At 32.0% G+C, this 15628-nt stretch overlaps 1 protein-coding gene across 1 annotated transcript in view; it reads right to left on the reverse strand.

Moving 5' to 3' along the window:
- LOC111502748 (protein Wnt-4) overlaps window positions 1-13795 on the reverse strand; it is a 218694-nt gene extending 204899 nt beyond the window's left edge. The window contains exon 1 of the mRNA XM_023156902.2: window positions 13647-13795. Coding sequence (XP_023012670.1) covers window positions 13647-13726 — 80 coding nt within the window. The 5' untranslated portion in view covers window positions 13727-13795. The remainder of the gene's footprint in view (window positions 1-13646) is intronic.
- Between the last annotated feature and the right edge of the window lie 1833 nt (window positions 13796-15628).

Raw genomic sequence — 15628 nt, forward strand, 5'->3', positions numbered from 1 at the left:
TATTCTATTTTAATTTTTCTCATGAATATCATTTTCATGACTGTCCATTTCGTTTTTTCCATTTCCATTTCCATTGCTAATACCCAAGTATCCCAAATAATGCTCAAGTAATATACTTTCTCGATAACCTTCACTTTTATGATACTATTACATAACTTGCTCTTCAAAGTTGTTGTTTGTACGAACTTCTTTTCTATTGTTTAACTTTACGATATTATAGGACCCCAGATATTTGCAGGTTGTCAGTTGCTGTGATCTTACGTTGCTTATTTTCATTTTGCGATCTTGCATGGTCAGCTCCTCACAGCTCGGTTGCTAACCGACTAAAATATTTTCAAGAACTTTGATAACTTTTTCACCGGTAGAACCTTTGCTAATCAAGATCAGGCAAAAACGGCCTTCGTCGACCTCACCAAATCCCGAGCACACAATTTTCACCGAGACGAAATTAATCAACTTGTGTTTCGTTGGCAAAAGTACACTGATCCAAATAGCGTTTATTTAGATTGAAGTGAATAAGAATTCACTGAGATATTACAGTTTAAAGTAGACTTTTGAGGTAGATTCATAAAATAGGACAACACTTTTGAAACAACCCAATTATGGACTATACCTAATTTGCAAAAAATGTATTCTCATATTTTTTATAGTAATTAATCTAATTCAAAAGTCGTGTAACGCGTATCCCGAAAGGTGATATTATTATCATTTTTTGAAATAAAAAAATATTGCAATCATTCATAACTCTGACTACGAACTTGTCTCCGATATTTTCACAATTCTTTGTATTGTTTGATTCGTCACCTTAGCTTTAGATATTCATTCCATTTATTTGAGCAAATGGTTTACATTGCAGGTGTGAGGAAACTTACTTTTCCATACATTCAGTTCAGTATCGTTTGAGGATGCAAAATATGCGAGAATAATGTGTTTCCAATTGTTTCAAAAGTAATTATCTTGAGTAATAATAATAATAATGCTAATATTTATTTCACTTGTTGAACAGTATGAAATCAATACACTAAACATTTACATACAGTTCGTTCGTTTAGAATCTTTGGTAGAATATTACTAGTTAATAATGGAATGTTTAATAGCTTTCAATATGAAATATAGGCAAATATTTAAGCCTTTGATTGATTGATGTTTCAAATCATTTCACCAGCTTGACTGGAACTGGTACTCAAATGTGAATTAAATACACAGATTGTAGATTAGAAGTAACGAATATTATTCTGCTTTCATTTTCAATATTGCTTCAATCAAAACTTTTTAAGAGAAATATGAATGCGTGAGATGACCTCTCAATCTCAAGTTATTTTCGGTAATATCATTATATTCAATAGTAATATCACCTCCGAATTTTATCGATAATTTTCCATTTTATATTGAAAACTTTGTTATTTAGCAATAACACGAGAGCAAACAGGATGATTACCTAAACCACGAGTCCGTTGGACGAGTGGTTTTATTTATTGTTGTTTGCTCCATTGGTATTTCTCAGAAATAACAAACTTTGAATTAAAAAAATGGACATTTATATGAGAAAATTTTGTGGTCGAGTGGTATTCGTAAAGATTATTTTCTGAAATATTCTAACTGAATGCATCGATATAAGAGATAAATATTCTCAAATCAAATAAATTGTTCATGACGAAGAATTTCAGGATAGATGTTTTAACGATGAACGATAATGTTTGCTACTTATTCACCAAACTCAAAAAATTGTTCATGCATTTGCAGTTTCGTAAGAATGTATCATCTTTCCCACCAACCGATTTCCTGAAGTCTTTGAAGTCCACTAGATACTCGTTAGGACAACAAGAGGATTGCTCCGAATTCTTGGGGTTTTTGTTGAATACCCTTCCTGAGCAAAAAAATAGCAGAATCAATACTCCTGACCGCTCTGGATTGAATGATTCCATGAAGTCTATCTCGTCTTGTGTTTGTAGATATTTGCTGGAAAAATTCTCACTTGTTTACTTTGTAGTAAATGTTCAAGAGATAGCAAAAACGTATGTGATTTTCTAAATATTCAACTAGCGTTTCCTAATAGGACTGATAACCAGTCAGTGCAAAGCTTGTTGTTAAATCATCTGAAAATGGAAATTTTAACGGGTGATGATCAACTGTATTGCCAAATATGCGCCAAACTAACTGACTATTATGAGAAAACAAGTATAGGTGAGGCACCAGTCAATCTAATAATAACACTGATAATCTTCAAACATGACTCAACTTCTGACGGAAGCACCAAACTCTTACGAAGGTTCGAAATAGATAAACACTTCAATCTAGCAGACCACAATTATAATCTTCATGCAGTCATTGTTCGCTGTGGTTCTAGCGTTGAATCTGGTTATTATTATGCATTGGTCAAAGACGAAACAGACTGGTTTAAGTTTGACGATAGTCGTGTCACTAAGTGTTCTGGCGATGTCTTGAATTTATTGGAGCCTCTGGAGACACCTTACATTTTGTTTTATGAAAGAGAGGACATTGACAGATCAAGATCTTCAGATGATGTGGTGCAGAAGGTTTTTTCGGGTTTTCCTGCAGCTGAAAACGCAAATGCGTCACTGGATTCAATGAAGTCGCTCCGGAACGCCAATTATTATTACTTACAATTATATATTACTTTCTTCTTTAATATATATTTAGTATCTTTAGTCAATAAATTGTATTACCTGAATCACGAGAAATTCCAACAAGAACATTCGTTTGAAAGTTCAAATAGGATACCTAAGTGAGTAAAGTCGTATTTATCAGCAATAGTCGACGTTGACGAGGCTAGATGGATCACAAATACGTCACGTATTGATTTCGATTTCATTGAAAAACAAAATAAGGTTTTCTTCGAATTGAAAATGTCTTATTATACGAATGAGTTTCGATTATAATCTTGGAATTTCTGGATTTCATATATGAATTGTTAGTATTCAAGGAGTTTTAATTGAAGGATCTTTGTCTTATTTTCATGTGATTATGTAAACCAGTGAAGTGTGGCAATTCATTTTTCACTTTGGTATCTTGTATATGTTCATTCTATTCGTGAGTATTATTTGATTTCTATATTCATTTGACTTGTCTCAGAGAGTTACATGTGATTAAAGAATAATTGAACCTTCATGGCTGTCATGGCTGTAGTGGTAGTCTAGCCTTCAATTTTCCCATCATTTTATCGGTTTGAAAAAAATAATCGTAATCTTCTACAATGACTACACTATAGTAACGTATCTGAACATTTTTATGAAACATAATTACAGATGGATTATCTCTCGAAATACTCAGATCATCCGTATTTGCTCAACCTTATGTCATAGTAGATATTCCCGACTAACACGGGAAAGAAATATGTTGATGAAACATACAAGGAAAATAAAAAAAAATTGAATATGTTAATCTAGCCTCACAATTTCACTAGAAAACAGTTGATTATGTCAATTATTAGTCAATTATTCAAATCATATTGAACTTACAGAATTTGTTGAAGAGTACTTAATATTTTTCGTGATGTATACAACACATGTGATGAAAAAAAATTTCTTAGTAAAACGTAGGTATTTTTGAGGAGACAGTAAATGGTGATTTTCACCAAATTTCTTCCTGCGTAGCACCTGTTGGCGATATGTGATGGAATCTGCCGATACCTGATGACAATTCATAATGTGAACTATATTGTGAGATTTTTACACCATTTCACAAAAACGCAACTCGTGTTTCGCTAGTCAATAGCTTCTTCATGTGTAAAGAATATTATTGGAGTTTTATCACAACACCACACCGTTATTTTCAACACCTCGACACGTGTTTCGATAAATCACCAAGTGATTTATCACTTGGTGATTTATACACTTGGTTGTCGAAACATGTGTCGAGATGTTGAAAATAACGGTAAAAATAAGTGTAGCCCATACCCAGTTGGAAAATGAAAGACTTTTTTGTAGTTTGATCAAAAATAAAATGCCCAACTTTTAAAACTGTGTCAATATCAATGACAGAAAAGCTTCCTAAAAAAATCAAAACAATTATTTGAAGATGACGAAACGAAATAAATTGATCGGAGATAAACTCAAGATGTATAAATGAATCGAAGAGTTTTGTATAAAAGTGTATAATTATAATTTCCTATTACAAAGCGCTTTCGACTTTCGTTATCATCAGTGCACACCTGAAAGTAAGTGATCTAATTGAAAAGAATGTTGCCCTTCGTTCATTTCATACTTTGACCGAACCACATGGCCTCAATCTCTAAATCAAATCTTACAAATGTAATATGTTCTCATTTTCAATACTTCCTGTTGTCTGACAAGTAAGCAATCTTCAATAATTTTTCCTAAATTCATAACCTCAATATTTTAAAAATTTTACTTTCACAAAAAACTTTTTTTCCAATTAGATCACTTACTTTCAATTGAGCACAAAAGTCGAAAGCGCTCTGCAATAAGAATTTATAATTATACACTTTTATACAAAAACTCTTCGATTCATTCATTTAATAAGAACAATCGAATCATCATTTTAGATATAGTTCATTCAAAATTAAGTTTGTCTAACATGCAACAGGTCAGATCTCCTAATTCACATATTTCTTTCGATTCCTGTGTATCTGAACGATTAACGAATATGCGATATATCAGGTCTCGTCGAGAACTAAGTGGAATGTCTTGTCAGATATTTGTCCTGGGTCGAATGTTTGGTTTTATTTCGTTGGTTTAGAAAAAACGCATTCTCAAAACGGGTTCTGGGCTTTGATCTTTCAGTAACCTTCATTCATCCATTGTTTTGTAATGTTTACCTTAAATGGTACTAATACTCACAATGGTTCAAGGGCGGACCAAGAAGATACGATGGGGTTATTTTATAGTTCACACAAAAAATGTAAGTAGTACAGTGAGTTTTTGAAACAAGCTCCAAAAGATATAATATAATAATAAAGTGTGTACACAATGCTAGATGTGTGTAACATCAAAATCAAAGAGGTAGATGATTGTAAATTGCTGTACATATGTGCACATTTAGGTCTCTTCAACACCTTGGTCGTGAAAACTCATTCACAAGTGAGATATGAATGACTGTCATAATTCTCATTTAATTTTGTTGAGATGGGCATGTCTTTGTTCTACAGAGAGTAATACAAAAGGTACCCGCCTGTTTTTGAAGTAAGAGAACTTATTTATTGAATTGTAGACAATTGTCAACTTCCACCTTCCGAAAAAAAGGATAGACTGGAAATGGCCGCAGATACAAAATGGCGGATTGCATATTTTTTCACAACTACATCAATAAGGGTATCAAATGACTGGGATTGACAAGTAGAATAGTATTAGGATTTGAAAAATATGCAAATTCAAGCGATACACCACTTAAGTTAAGGTAAAAAGTTTAAACGTACCGAGAACTGTGTGACATTAGGGTGGATAAAAATTAGATACATACATGATTTTATTATTTTTTTTACCGGATCAATACATATATTGCGGAGAAGAGTGGTGTGATGACTGCTACCTAGGATCTTCTTAATTATTTTTCAGCTTTTAGTACATTATCTACATCACAATTATCTTCTTTTTTTGGATAAAAACGTTTAGCATAATTTGTTTCACTCATTTTATTTATTCATATAAAATTTATATGATAACATTTTAACTTACAATATTTACATAATAATGAATAGGTATGCCTTTTCAAGAAAATATTATCTAGAAGCCAAAATTATGCTGTGTTATCATCACATAAATCCGATGAATCTTCATCATATGTTATGACTGGATGTTCTACTATTTACTCATCCTAATTGTGTAATCAAGAAGGTTCTACAATTTTCTCTCTTTCACAGCATGTTCGATATGTTCTCGCCATTTTTCTGAGGAAGCCATTTCTTGAGGAAGCCTTGAAGTGTATTTTGAGATCTTTTATGTTTTTCTTTTTGGATCGAAACCCTTTACTTGAGCCCCAATGAGTTCAATGAGGTTCGGTTCGCAATGATGAGGGGGCAGACGCAGAGTAATAATATTTCGTTTCTATGCCATCTTGTGGACAACATATTTCGTGAAACGAGCATCATGTGAACTTGTGAAAATAGATCTTTTTTATGCGTACTTCCTTCAAATGGTATATTTTTTGACGAATACACCCAATGATGTCTCCTTTTCTTCATGTATTCTTAGTATTCGTTCAACTTTTCTAGAATGATAATTTGCATTATCCATCATAATTAGAAAGTTGGGTGGAATGATAGCAGACATTTGCTCAAATATTCTTCAAACACATCACCATTTAGGTCTTCATAGTAATCGCCAGAATTCTTTGACTCAAACATCATATAAACCATCGACATTTACAATGTGGGTAATGATCAGTCGCTTTCCTTCTCTTGAAGGCGATTTCAATCTGGTAGCCACCAGCTTTCTAAAAATGCTTGACGTGAATTCTTGATGTTTTACGTCTTGCCATATCTTCCCAACGATATCATATCCTTCGTTGAGTCAAATTTCGTCCAGATAATGAATTTTACTATTCTCACGTCGAAAGTCTCTTATACCGGGTGAAATTTGAAGGTTGTTTATTATAGTTCCATTTACATTTTTTACATATTTACTTGCTTTGTCGTACTTCCGGTTTGACCGGAAACGACCCCAACTTTCGATTTTTAAATGGGACATCCTATATATTTTTACTCATTTTGATCGAGAATGGCATTCTAAATACAACAATACTTCACTTGTCAATATTTGACAAATGAAATCATTTTAATTCCAATTTTTATTTTTTGATCTAGAATGCCATGGATCGTGTGAATCGTTTCATTCTTGATCAAGTAACACATGAAAACTACGACTTTGAGGCTTATGATTTCACAGTCATTTTAAGCATTATTTTATAGTCGCAAATATGAATTTTTCCATTTAACTTGATTTTTTCAAATGGAAAGGGGGGTGGCTCGTCGGCTTTTTGTGAAAGGTCATTTTCTTATGAATAATTTTATGACACACACTTTCACTTTATTTTCTCTATTTTTCTAAATAATTGCAAAAAAGTCGCAAATTAGTACATTAAGGATATACATTTTCAATATGGTATCTTCCTTGATCACGGCAAAGTTCAACTTTTTCAACATTGATTAGCTGTTCCTCAGTGATGTTCTGAAACATCCCCCTTACTTCATGCTCTAATTCTTCACGAGTAGCTGATGTTGAATTGTAAACCTGATTTTTACTTGTTCCCCATAGAAAAAAAACCCAGCGAAGTAAGTTCTGGTGATCTAAAAGAAATAATACATTTATGTAAAAATATGACAACCCAAGAATGTACTTCGCAGGCCACTGAATAGGTCCATAAGTGTAAATCCACTTTTCTGGGAAGGTGTCATTCAGATGTTCTCTTACGACTTGAGAATTGTGAGGTGGCGCTCCATCTTGTTGAAAATAGATATAAACTTGGTAACCAGTGGCAAATCTTCAATGACATCATTAATTCGATTTTTAAGGATATATTTCCGTAGTCAGTTGTCAGTCGAAAATTATTGGCCCCAAAAATTTTCCTCCGATAATACCCATCCAGCAAATGAAACCAAATCGCTCTTGAAAATTTCCTTCTCGCATCAGATGTAAATTTGTTTGAGACCAGTACCTTTTATTATTCCTATTGAACATATCCAAGTTGGTGAATCGGGTTTCATCTGAATAAATAATTTTAAATGGAAAACGTGTACATCTTCTCTGTATTTAGTCAAAAACCAACTGCAATAAGTCAATCTTCGGTTGTGATCGTTATCGTAAAGATGTTGGTGTAATTGGTACTTGAATGATCAATATTGGGCTTGTTTCATGCTATGGAAAAAGATACTGGTTTGCTTACAGACTGATCGAGTTAGGGGTATATTATACTTATCAAGCCTAATCGGTCCCATGATCACTTTATATTTCCAGAAAGAAGAACAATTCGAAAAGCAAGATTTTGAATTGGCCGCGTGTCTGTTGACCAATAAAATTGATCGTGTCTAGAGCGGAGTTGCCAAATGTATTGGTTTTTAATATCCAATCACAGATCTGATGATCCAATTTAACAGACGCCATTTTTATTGTTATTGTTGTCAGCTCGGTGTGAAAACAACTAGGTATTACAATTATCTAATTGAAGAACGTTTTTTTTGTGAAAGCTAGGTCTCGGCGGGTGCTCATTTTGCTGCATATTCAGTGACATTAGTTTACATTCCGAAAAATTCCGAAAAATATTTTTCAGGTTATTTTTGGATCGAATTTTACCATTACTACCTTGGCCGAGCTAAAATAAAAATTAAATCTAAGCTTTCCATCCTTCGATAAAATACAAAGTCTGAAATGAATGTCATATAAATAAAAGGGACCTACTAAATTTACCATCTACCGTTTCAATTTTTCATTCTGCATTTAAGTACTAAAGTATTGCAAATTTTTCGAATAAAATTCATCGATCATTTCAAAATCTACTTTTGGTAAGTTGTCGGAGTCAGCTTTAACAAAACTAGGCTCAACATTTATTTTAAAATTATTTTTAAAAAAAGTTATGTGTGGAAACCATTGATATTAGAAAGATCACATTGTCGCATACACTGCAGAGGGCGCTGGCCGACTGGATGACAATATGGCTAAAATATCAGTAACGTTGAATTTCTTATTTTTGGTGGGGGGCATGAATGCATAATTGATTTATTTTCTTAGGGTTCATGAACATTCGAAAACCATTTGAAAATACAGCTAGTTAAATTCTATATTGAATCATATTTGGATATAACTTGTACTATATCAGTTATCAAGGCATTTTTATACTTAATTTGTGGATTCGAGCGATATTATTTTTGTATATTTATTTGTTTGTTGGCTTCATTCCTAACAAAAATGAATGAATAATTACAGGAAATTTTAATTGATCGTTTATTTTCTCAGGAAAATGGAGTACCCATATCACAATTTATTGGTTTATTCGGCATTAAAGATGTATGTCATATCGAATCCATTCTGCTTGTATCTGCAACATTGAGTTTCAATTTTTTCTTAGCTGACAGCTGGCGTAGGAACAATTCGTTTTTTCATCGAGTTTAGTTTGTGTGTGTTTTGAAAGTGTTTAGAGAAATATTTGAATATTAATATGGTGCATTCTGGTGCTAATTTTTATTGTGCGAAAATGCACAAGAGAACAGAAAGCGCATTGGTTTATAGAAGAGTTATTTCATATAATGAGTATAGGTTCCCAAAGGATTAAATTATGAGAAAAAAATGGATGAAAGTATTGAAAAGAAAGAACTATCATTCTTCTACTCTTCCGAAACTTCATAGAAATCATTTAAAAAGTGACTATAAATGAAAGGGGGACGAAAATATTGAATTTGATGACACTGTTTTTTATTTCAACTTCAAGTATTCTACACATCAGAAAGTATTATCTGGAGTTAATACTGTTGCTGAAAGTATGCTACATTTTACTTCATTAAATTTTATCATAGGATTAATGTTATTACCTCAGAAGCTTTTGTTGAATCAGTTCGAGTACAATAAATTCTGTCTATACTTGACCTCATTCAACCTTCCTCTCAAGTTTTGGAAGATTCAACAGATTACCCAAGCGAGCCTATGATACTTGAATTAAGTAGCAATATTAGAAAGAGGTATGTATGTAGGAATCTTTTTTTTATAACAAATTGCAGTTGTACAGATTGAGGATTGTAGAATGAATTGAACATTTGAAATTATTCTTTCATCCAGTTTGCTATATTTTTTGATTTTCACAACTGTATATTATTAAATGATGCATAAAATGATAGTTTAGGTAAATATTCTGTGACCTCTCGACTTTGTGTACTGAAATGACCGGAAATGACCCCTACTGAGAGTTGGGATCATTTCCGGTCAAACCGGAAGTACGGCACAGCAAGTAGATATGTCAAAAAATGTTAATTGAACTATAATACACAACCCCCCAAATTTCGTTTTTCTATATCCAATAATAAAAAAGTTATAGGGGTGAGCAACCTTAGAGAATCACCCGGTATATCTGCGTTATAGGTGAACATTTTTGGCTAACAGCCTTTTTCATTTTGCTTTTTTTCAGCTGAGACTCATTTTCTTTGAAGTTTCACTAATTTTTTACTACCTATCACCGGTGACATACTTAGGTCTCCTTTCAAGGCCCCATAATTTTGTCGGTATTTCTTTCTCAAAATAAAGTGAATGAACTGTTCTTCTAATTGCAAGTGTGTAGTTTTCATCAACAGGCACATTTTTTCTTCCAAAATAGTTTTGATGATTTCACAGCTTCATTTTATCTTTCACTTTTAATTTTATATATTGATGATTTCAAAACTCCCATCATTTTCGAACATATTCCCACCAGACTATCAACGTTATACGAAGGTATATTAAGAGCGTCGCATATATATATTAACAATAAAAATATTTTCGTGAATGGAAAATGCATATTTGTTCATTTGTTTTACTGGACTGAAAATTGATATACTTAACCATTATAATTCACACACTATATATAATCTATTAATAACAATACTGATCAAGACGCAAAAGCTTTGTTATTAATTAATATCCTTCAGATAATAAACCACCTAACGATAGCACTATTAGATCAGATAGAATCATGACGTCATCCTCTTTTCCAGTGAAAATTGTAAATACCTAATTTAGGTATTGTTTTTGTTGTTTTTTAGTTAATCAGCTGATTTATTTATGCTTGATTCAATCAGGTAAATTGTCAGGTATACCTATTGTATACATTAAAAAATGCTTTTCATAGAAAGTATTGAACAATTTTATTGAAATTCAGAAGCAAAAACATTTCTGAGTATTCATTTGAAAAAAAACTCATTAGTATTAATGCGAGTGTTCCATAGTTTTGTAACTCACTATATACATACAATTATAAAAATTCTTTTGAGTTTTGCCAAGTTAAATCATATTACAACATTGAATGTTCAAAATAAATACTATATTTTACATTTGAATTGAAGGGGTTATATTTTTAGGAGTGATTAATTTTTGGAAAAGAAAGTTTTTGGCTATCTACTACTCCATCTTGATAAAAAAAAATGTGGGAATCTTCCAAAGTAATTATGTACCTACAACTATGAAACAGCAAATGCTTTATTATTCTCCGCTATTCAAGAAAATAAACTATAGCCCATTTTTCTCAAACTATACTCTAAAATTATTGATTTAACTTCAGATCGAGGATCGCAATACCCAAAATGATGGGAACTGAACATAACCCTTTAATTTCTTTTTTAATTATCTGACAGTTGTACCTACGACACAGAAAAAACTAGCTGGAAACATTAAATATTTATTTTCAACGCATTTGAGGCACTTGCTGAAGTGATGGTATATAGGAAGAGTAACAATTTCTTACATACGAGTGATTATCTGGGCTATAATAAAAAAAATATAATTTATTTGATAATCATCGAATTTCAGGAATATCGATAATACCTCAAAAGTCCAATTTAAGTTGCTAAAACAAAGTAAAAACATATTTACAAAATTTATGCAAATAAATGAGACACAAGTGCATACAGCAAAACATAGAATTCACTTTTTTCGTATATTTCCAATACAGAAAGAGGTTGAGTTGATTTGTTGGTATAGTACTCAAAAATTGTCCTTGTATATAATAAAATCTCCAAAACTACAGTGCATGAATTGACTTACCTACGCTCAAGTTATTTGCTAAGCGAAATTTCAGGTATGCACACATTTTAATTGATTTAAATTGGTGCACAACTCGTTATGAAGTTTCTACAAATTATATCAAAAATGATCTTCAATTAGTATATTATGAAACTAGTTATCACTTAGGAGATTATTTCAGTAATGAGTGATTTTTGGCACACAAATGCAATGCTACAATCTTTATGTCTAGATTTCAATTAACATTTACACTGTTGTGGAATTGGCCGCGGTGGTAGTGCGCCCGACTCACGATTGGAAGACCGTGGGTTCGATTCTTGCCTCGAACATATATATATATATATATATATATATATATATATATATATATATATATATATATATATATATATATATATAAACAGAAGTTAATATCGGACATAGCACTCATGAAAGTGGCAAACCATAGACACGTGTTTCGGGCTTTTGGCCCATCATCAGTATGGTGCAGCCAAGTGTGAGGATATTAACTTCTGTTTCTATATCAAGACACTCAATAACTTTCATATTTGTATATATATATATATATATATATATATATATATATATATATATATATATATATATATTATATATATATATATATATATATATATATATATATATATATGTATATATATTTTTTTTTTCTCGAGAGACTTCATCTGGTTGAAGCTGGGATGATTCTGCAACCGTGTCAGGAATTACACGTTAAAAGGTGAGACCTCGTTAGTCCTTAGCTCGCACAAGTTTCTCAACTTCTGAGAGTTGTCGTTCGTATGGGGGCGACAGCTGATTAACGGAAAAACAGATTTCGAACAGATTTTTTTTGAACTGTTAAGTGAAATATTCAAAGAGGTTAAATATAAATGTTCCAATTTATTTCTGGACGGAAATTTTTATAATAACTATAAGTCATTTCAACGATAAAAATGAAAACAGAGGGCATTCTCTTAGATAGAATCTTACATCTGATCTCATTCCCCATACTGACAATTATTTTGGCCAATTGACTTCAAAGAAAATAAATAATCCCATAAACATACATAGTAATGAATTTACTAGTGTTAGTGTGCTTAGTACAAAGAAATAGAAGGCAAGCAATTTGCATATTGACATATTCCAAGAAAATATTTTCGTATTGTTGACATACGAAAATCCGGATTTTCGGATGACAACGAGTTTCGGAAACTATTAAAATTATTGCTAATCTATACCAGATTGGCGTATTAGAAAGGTTTGTATGAATATCAAATACTTAATGTATTTATGTTGTATAGATCTAGAAAATGTTCATCATAGGGATAAAATCACTACCATTGTTCATTAAATTGCAGGTGAGATCAAACACTTTTGATAAAACTATGTTCAGTGGCGGATCCAGAGTTGTCTTCGGAAAGAAGTAAAAGAATGCACCTAGTCTTGAGTCTAATACCTCATGAGAAGTTGCGATTATGTACATGTCGTAAGTTTTTAGTCATATCAAATGTAGGTCGATTGAATTTTTTTTTCGTTAGTCATATCAAATGTAGGTCGATTGAATTTTTTTTTTGTTATTTCCTCAATAATTTTCTATGTTTTCTTACCATTCCATTTTGGTTTTTAGGTTCTAATAAGTATTTTTGTATATTTCAAATTAGTTTTCCTTGGAAAAATCAACTCATGAAACTTTTTATATACCTCCTTTATTAAATTTTATCATTTATTATCCATTGCTTGACTTTAAACTGTTCATTACAGACTATGCATTACAGTGTGCTTTTCAGAAGTGATGATGGATTTAATATAAATATATAATTCACTCGTTAGAATTTCATAAGAAATTTGTTGGTCAATACCATATAAAAAGTTTTCCAGTTTTTATTCACTCAGAAGAAGTCAATAAAAAATAGAGTGCGGCTATGCGGATTTATGCTAAAACAATTAATAGTAACTTGGTAAACCAGTACTCACCACCAATCGGCATCCGTATATTGAAGCAAAAGCGTCCACAAAGCGACGGAAGCTAGGAATCCCGCGCCGCGACGCTTCATGCCGCGGATTTCACAGAGACGCACTTGGACTACTTGCTCGCACTCAAATCTCTTCGAAACTGGCTGCAACTGAGAACGCTGCACGGTCGCGGGGGCGGTACCTGTTCCGATCTCTCTCTTATTGGATGAGAATCGAGCGACACGCCTATTTATTCTGCCGCGACACGTGCATTTTCTCTGAATACCTATCTGTGCTTGGGTTAATTTGCAAGGATTTGCATCGAGTGGTCCTGCTCTGTTGTGATAAGATTATCCGGGTGAGCTGATTATGTCAGTCATTGTTTTTTAGATAGCTAGAATATTTTCTTCACTTCAAAACTTTTCCAACAAAAAAATATAATCGAACAAAAAACTTTGTGAGTATCTGGAACGTCAAGAACAACTACTGTCTCTACGAACATTCAATACCACAATTTCTCAATTCATACACTGAATATAAAAAATTATTGACATGATGTAATTGTTACAAATATTATAAATTACAGTGGAATCCGTTCATAATGACATAGAAGGGAATTGAAAAACACGTCATAAAAAGTAGACGTCATATTAAGCGTTTGAGAAAAAAATGTTTATTTATATTATTACTTATATATTTTAATAGAGAAACATGACAAATTAAATAAAAATAAAAATTGCACGTAACAAGTACGATATCTACATATACATGCCGTCTCTTATACGAAGACAATTAAATGGGAAAAAAGGTAAATGTCATCGGAAACAATACAATGGTCGAAGAAAATTTACGGAACTCTCGCCCTTCTCAAGTTATACGGGGAGAACCAAAAATGCTGTTTTTCGTTTTTTTCGAATGGAATCGTTATTTCGGATATTATAAAAAAATGTTATTGTATTCGAAGTGTACTATGACGATGTAATGATAAATATTCGATAAAACGTTTCGTGTCCACATGACCACCATCAGCTTTTATTTCAAATATGGAACTGTCTTTTTTATTACAGATATTGATAAAGCAATAAATTCATAATCCAAGGGTAGGTATATCACATTCGATATTTTTTATAGTGTTTCATTTGAAATAACTACCATCATCAGTGACAACAATTTTAAATTACGATTCTGTCGTTACTTCTTTTGTAAATTGTTTCGATTTCTTCAAAATATAATTCAGACAACCCAATTCATTCGACAGGTAGGTACCCTAACACAATGAAAATTTGTAATTTTTGCATTGGCGTAATCCTTCTTTCAAGGCTTATTTCTCCATAATCAATTATAATTCGTAATTTTTTTATAATTATCAATACTGGAAGTAACGAAAATATCAGTTTGACCAAAAACTTGTCAAAATTCGACTGTTGTAAATTTTGGTATGATCAAATAGCATCTCAATTTATTTACTATTTCAAACGCGTAGGCTCTGCTTGGTTTCTATGGCAGCAAAAATGAAAGCGTTGTTGATATCTGTTGAGAACTGTCAGACGTTAATGAACATATCAAAGATGTATTCAAATTATGAAAGCACTGATATGCTATTTAGTTATGCAAAATCAAATAGAAATCCTCTTTTGGCAAGGAATATGTGTGTTGAGCTATACCCGAATCGTCGTGTTCCGAATTAACGTCCAAATGTTTAGACGATTAGAAAGAAGTTTGAAGCTCTATGGTGCATTTGACAGAAAGAAAATAAAAAAATGTGTGGTTATGGTAAGTTCTTCACCTCAATGAAGGGGATTACGGAAGGAGAGTACGATTTGCGAAGTGGTTAAGACGTAGACATAGGGAAGTTGGAAATATTTGTAAAAAAATAATATACAGGGTGTTCCTCAAACACATGCTAATATTTAAGGAGATAATGCTTAGAGCCATTTAAAGAAAAAAACTTTCTATGGACATATGTCCTAAACGCCTTAACTTTTGAGATACAAGGTGGCACA

Source organism: Leptinotarsa decemlineata, unplaced genomic scaffold (assembly GCF_025532065.1).
Source record: "Leptinotarsa decemlineata unplaced genomic scaffold, Ldec_3_MD MMD2_tig00026299_RagTag_RagTag, whole genome shotgun sequence".
Lineage (NCBI taxonomy): Eukaryota > Metazoa > Arthropoda > Insecta > Coleoptera > Chrysomelidae > Leptinotarsa > Leptinotarsa decemlineata.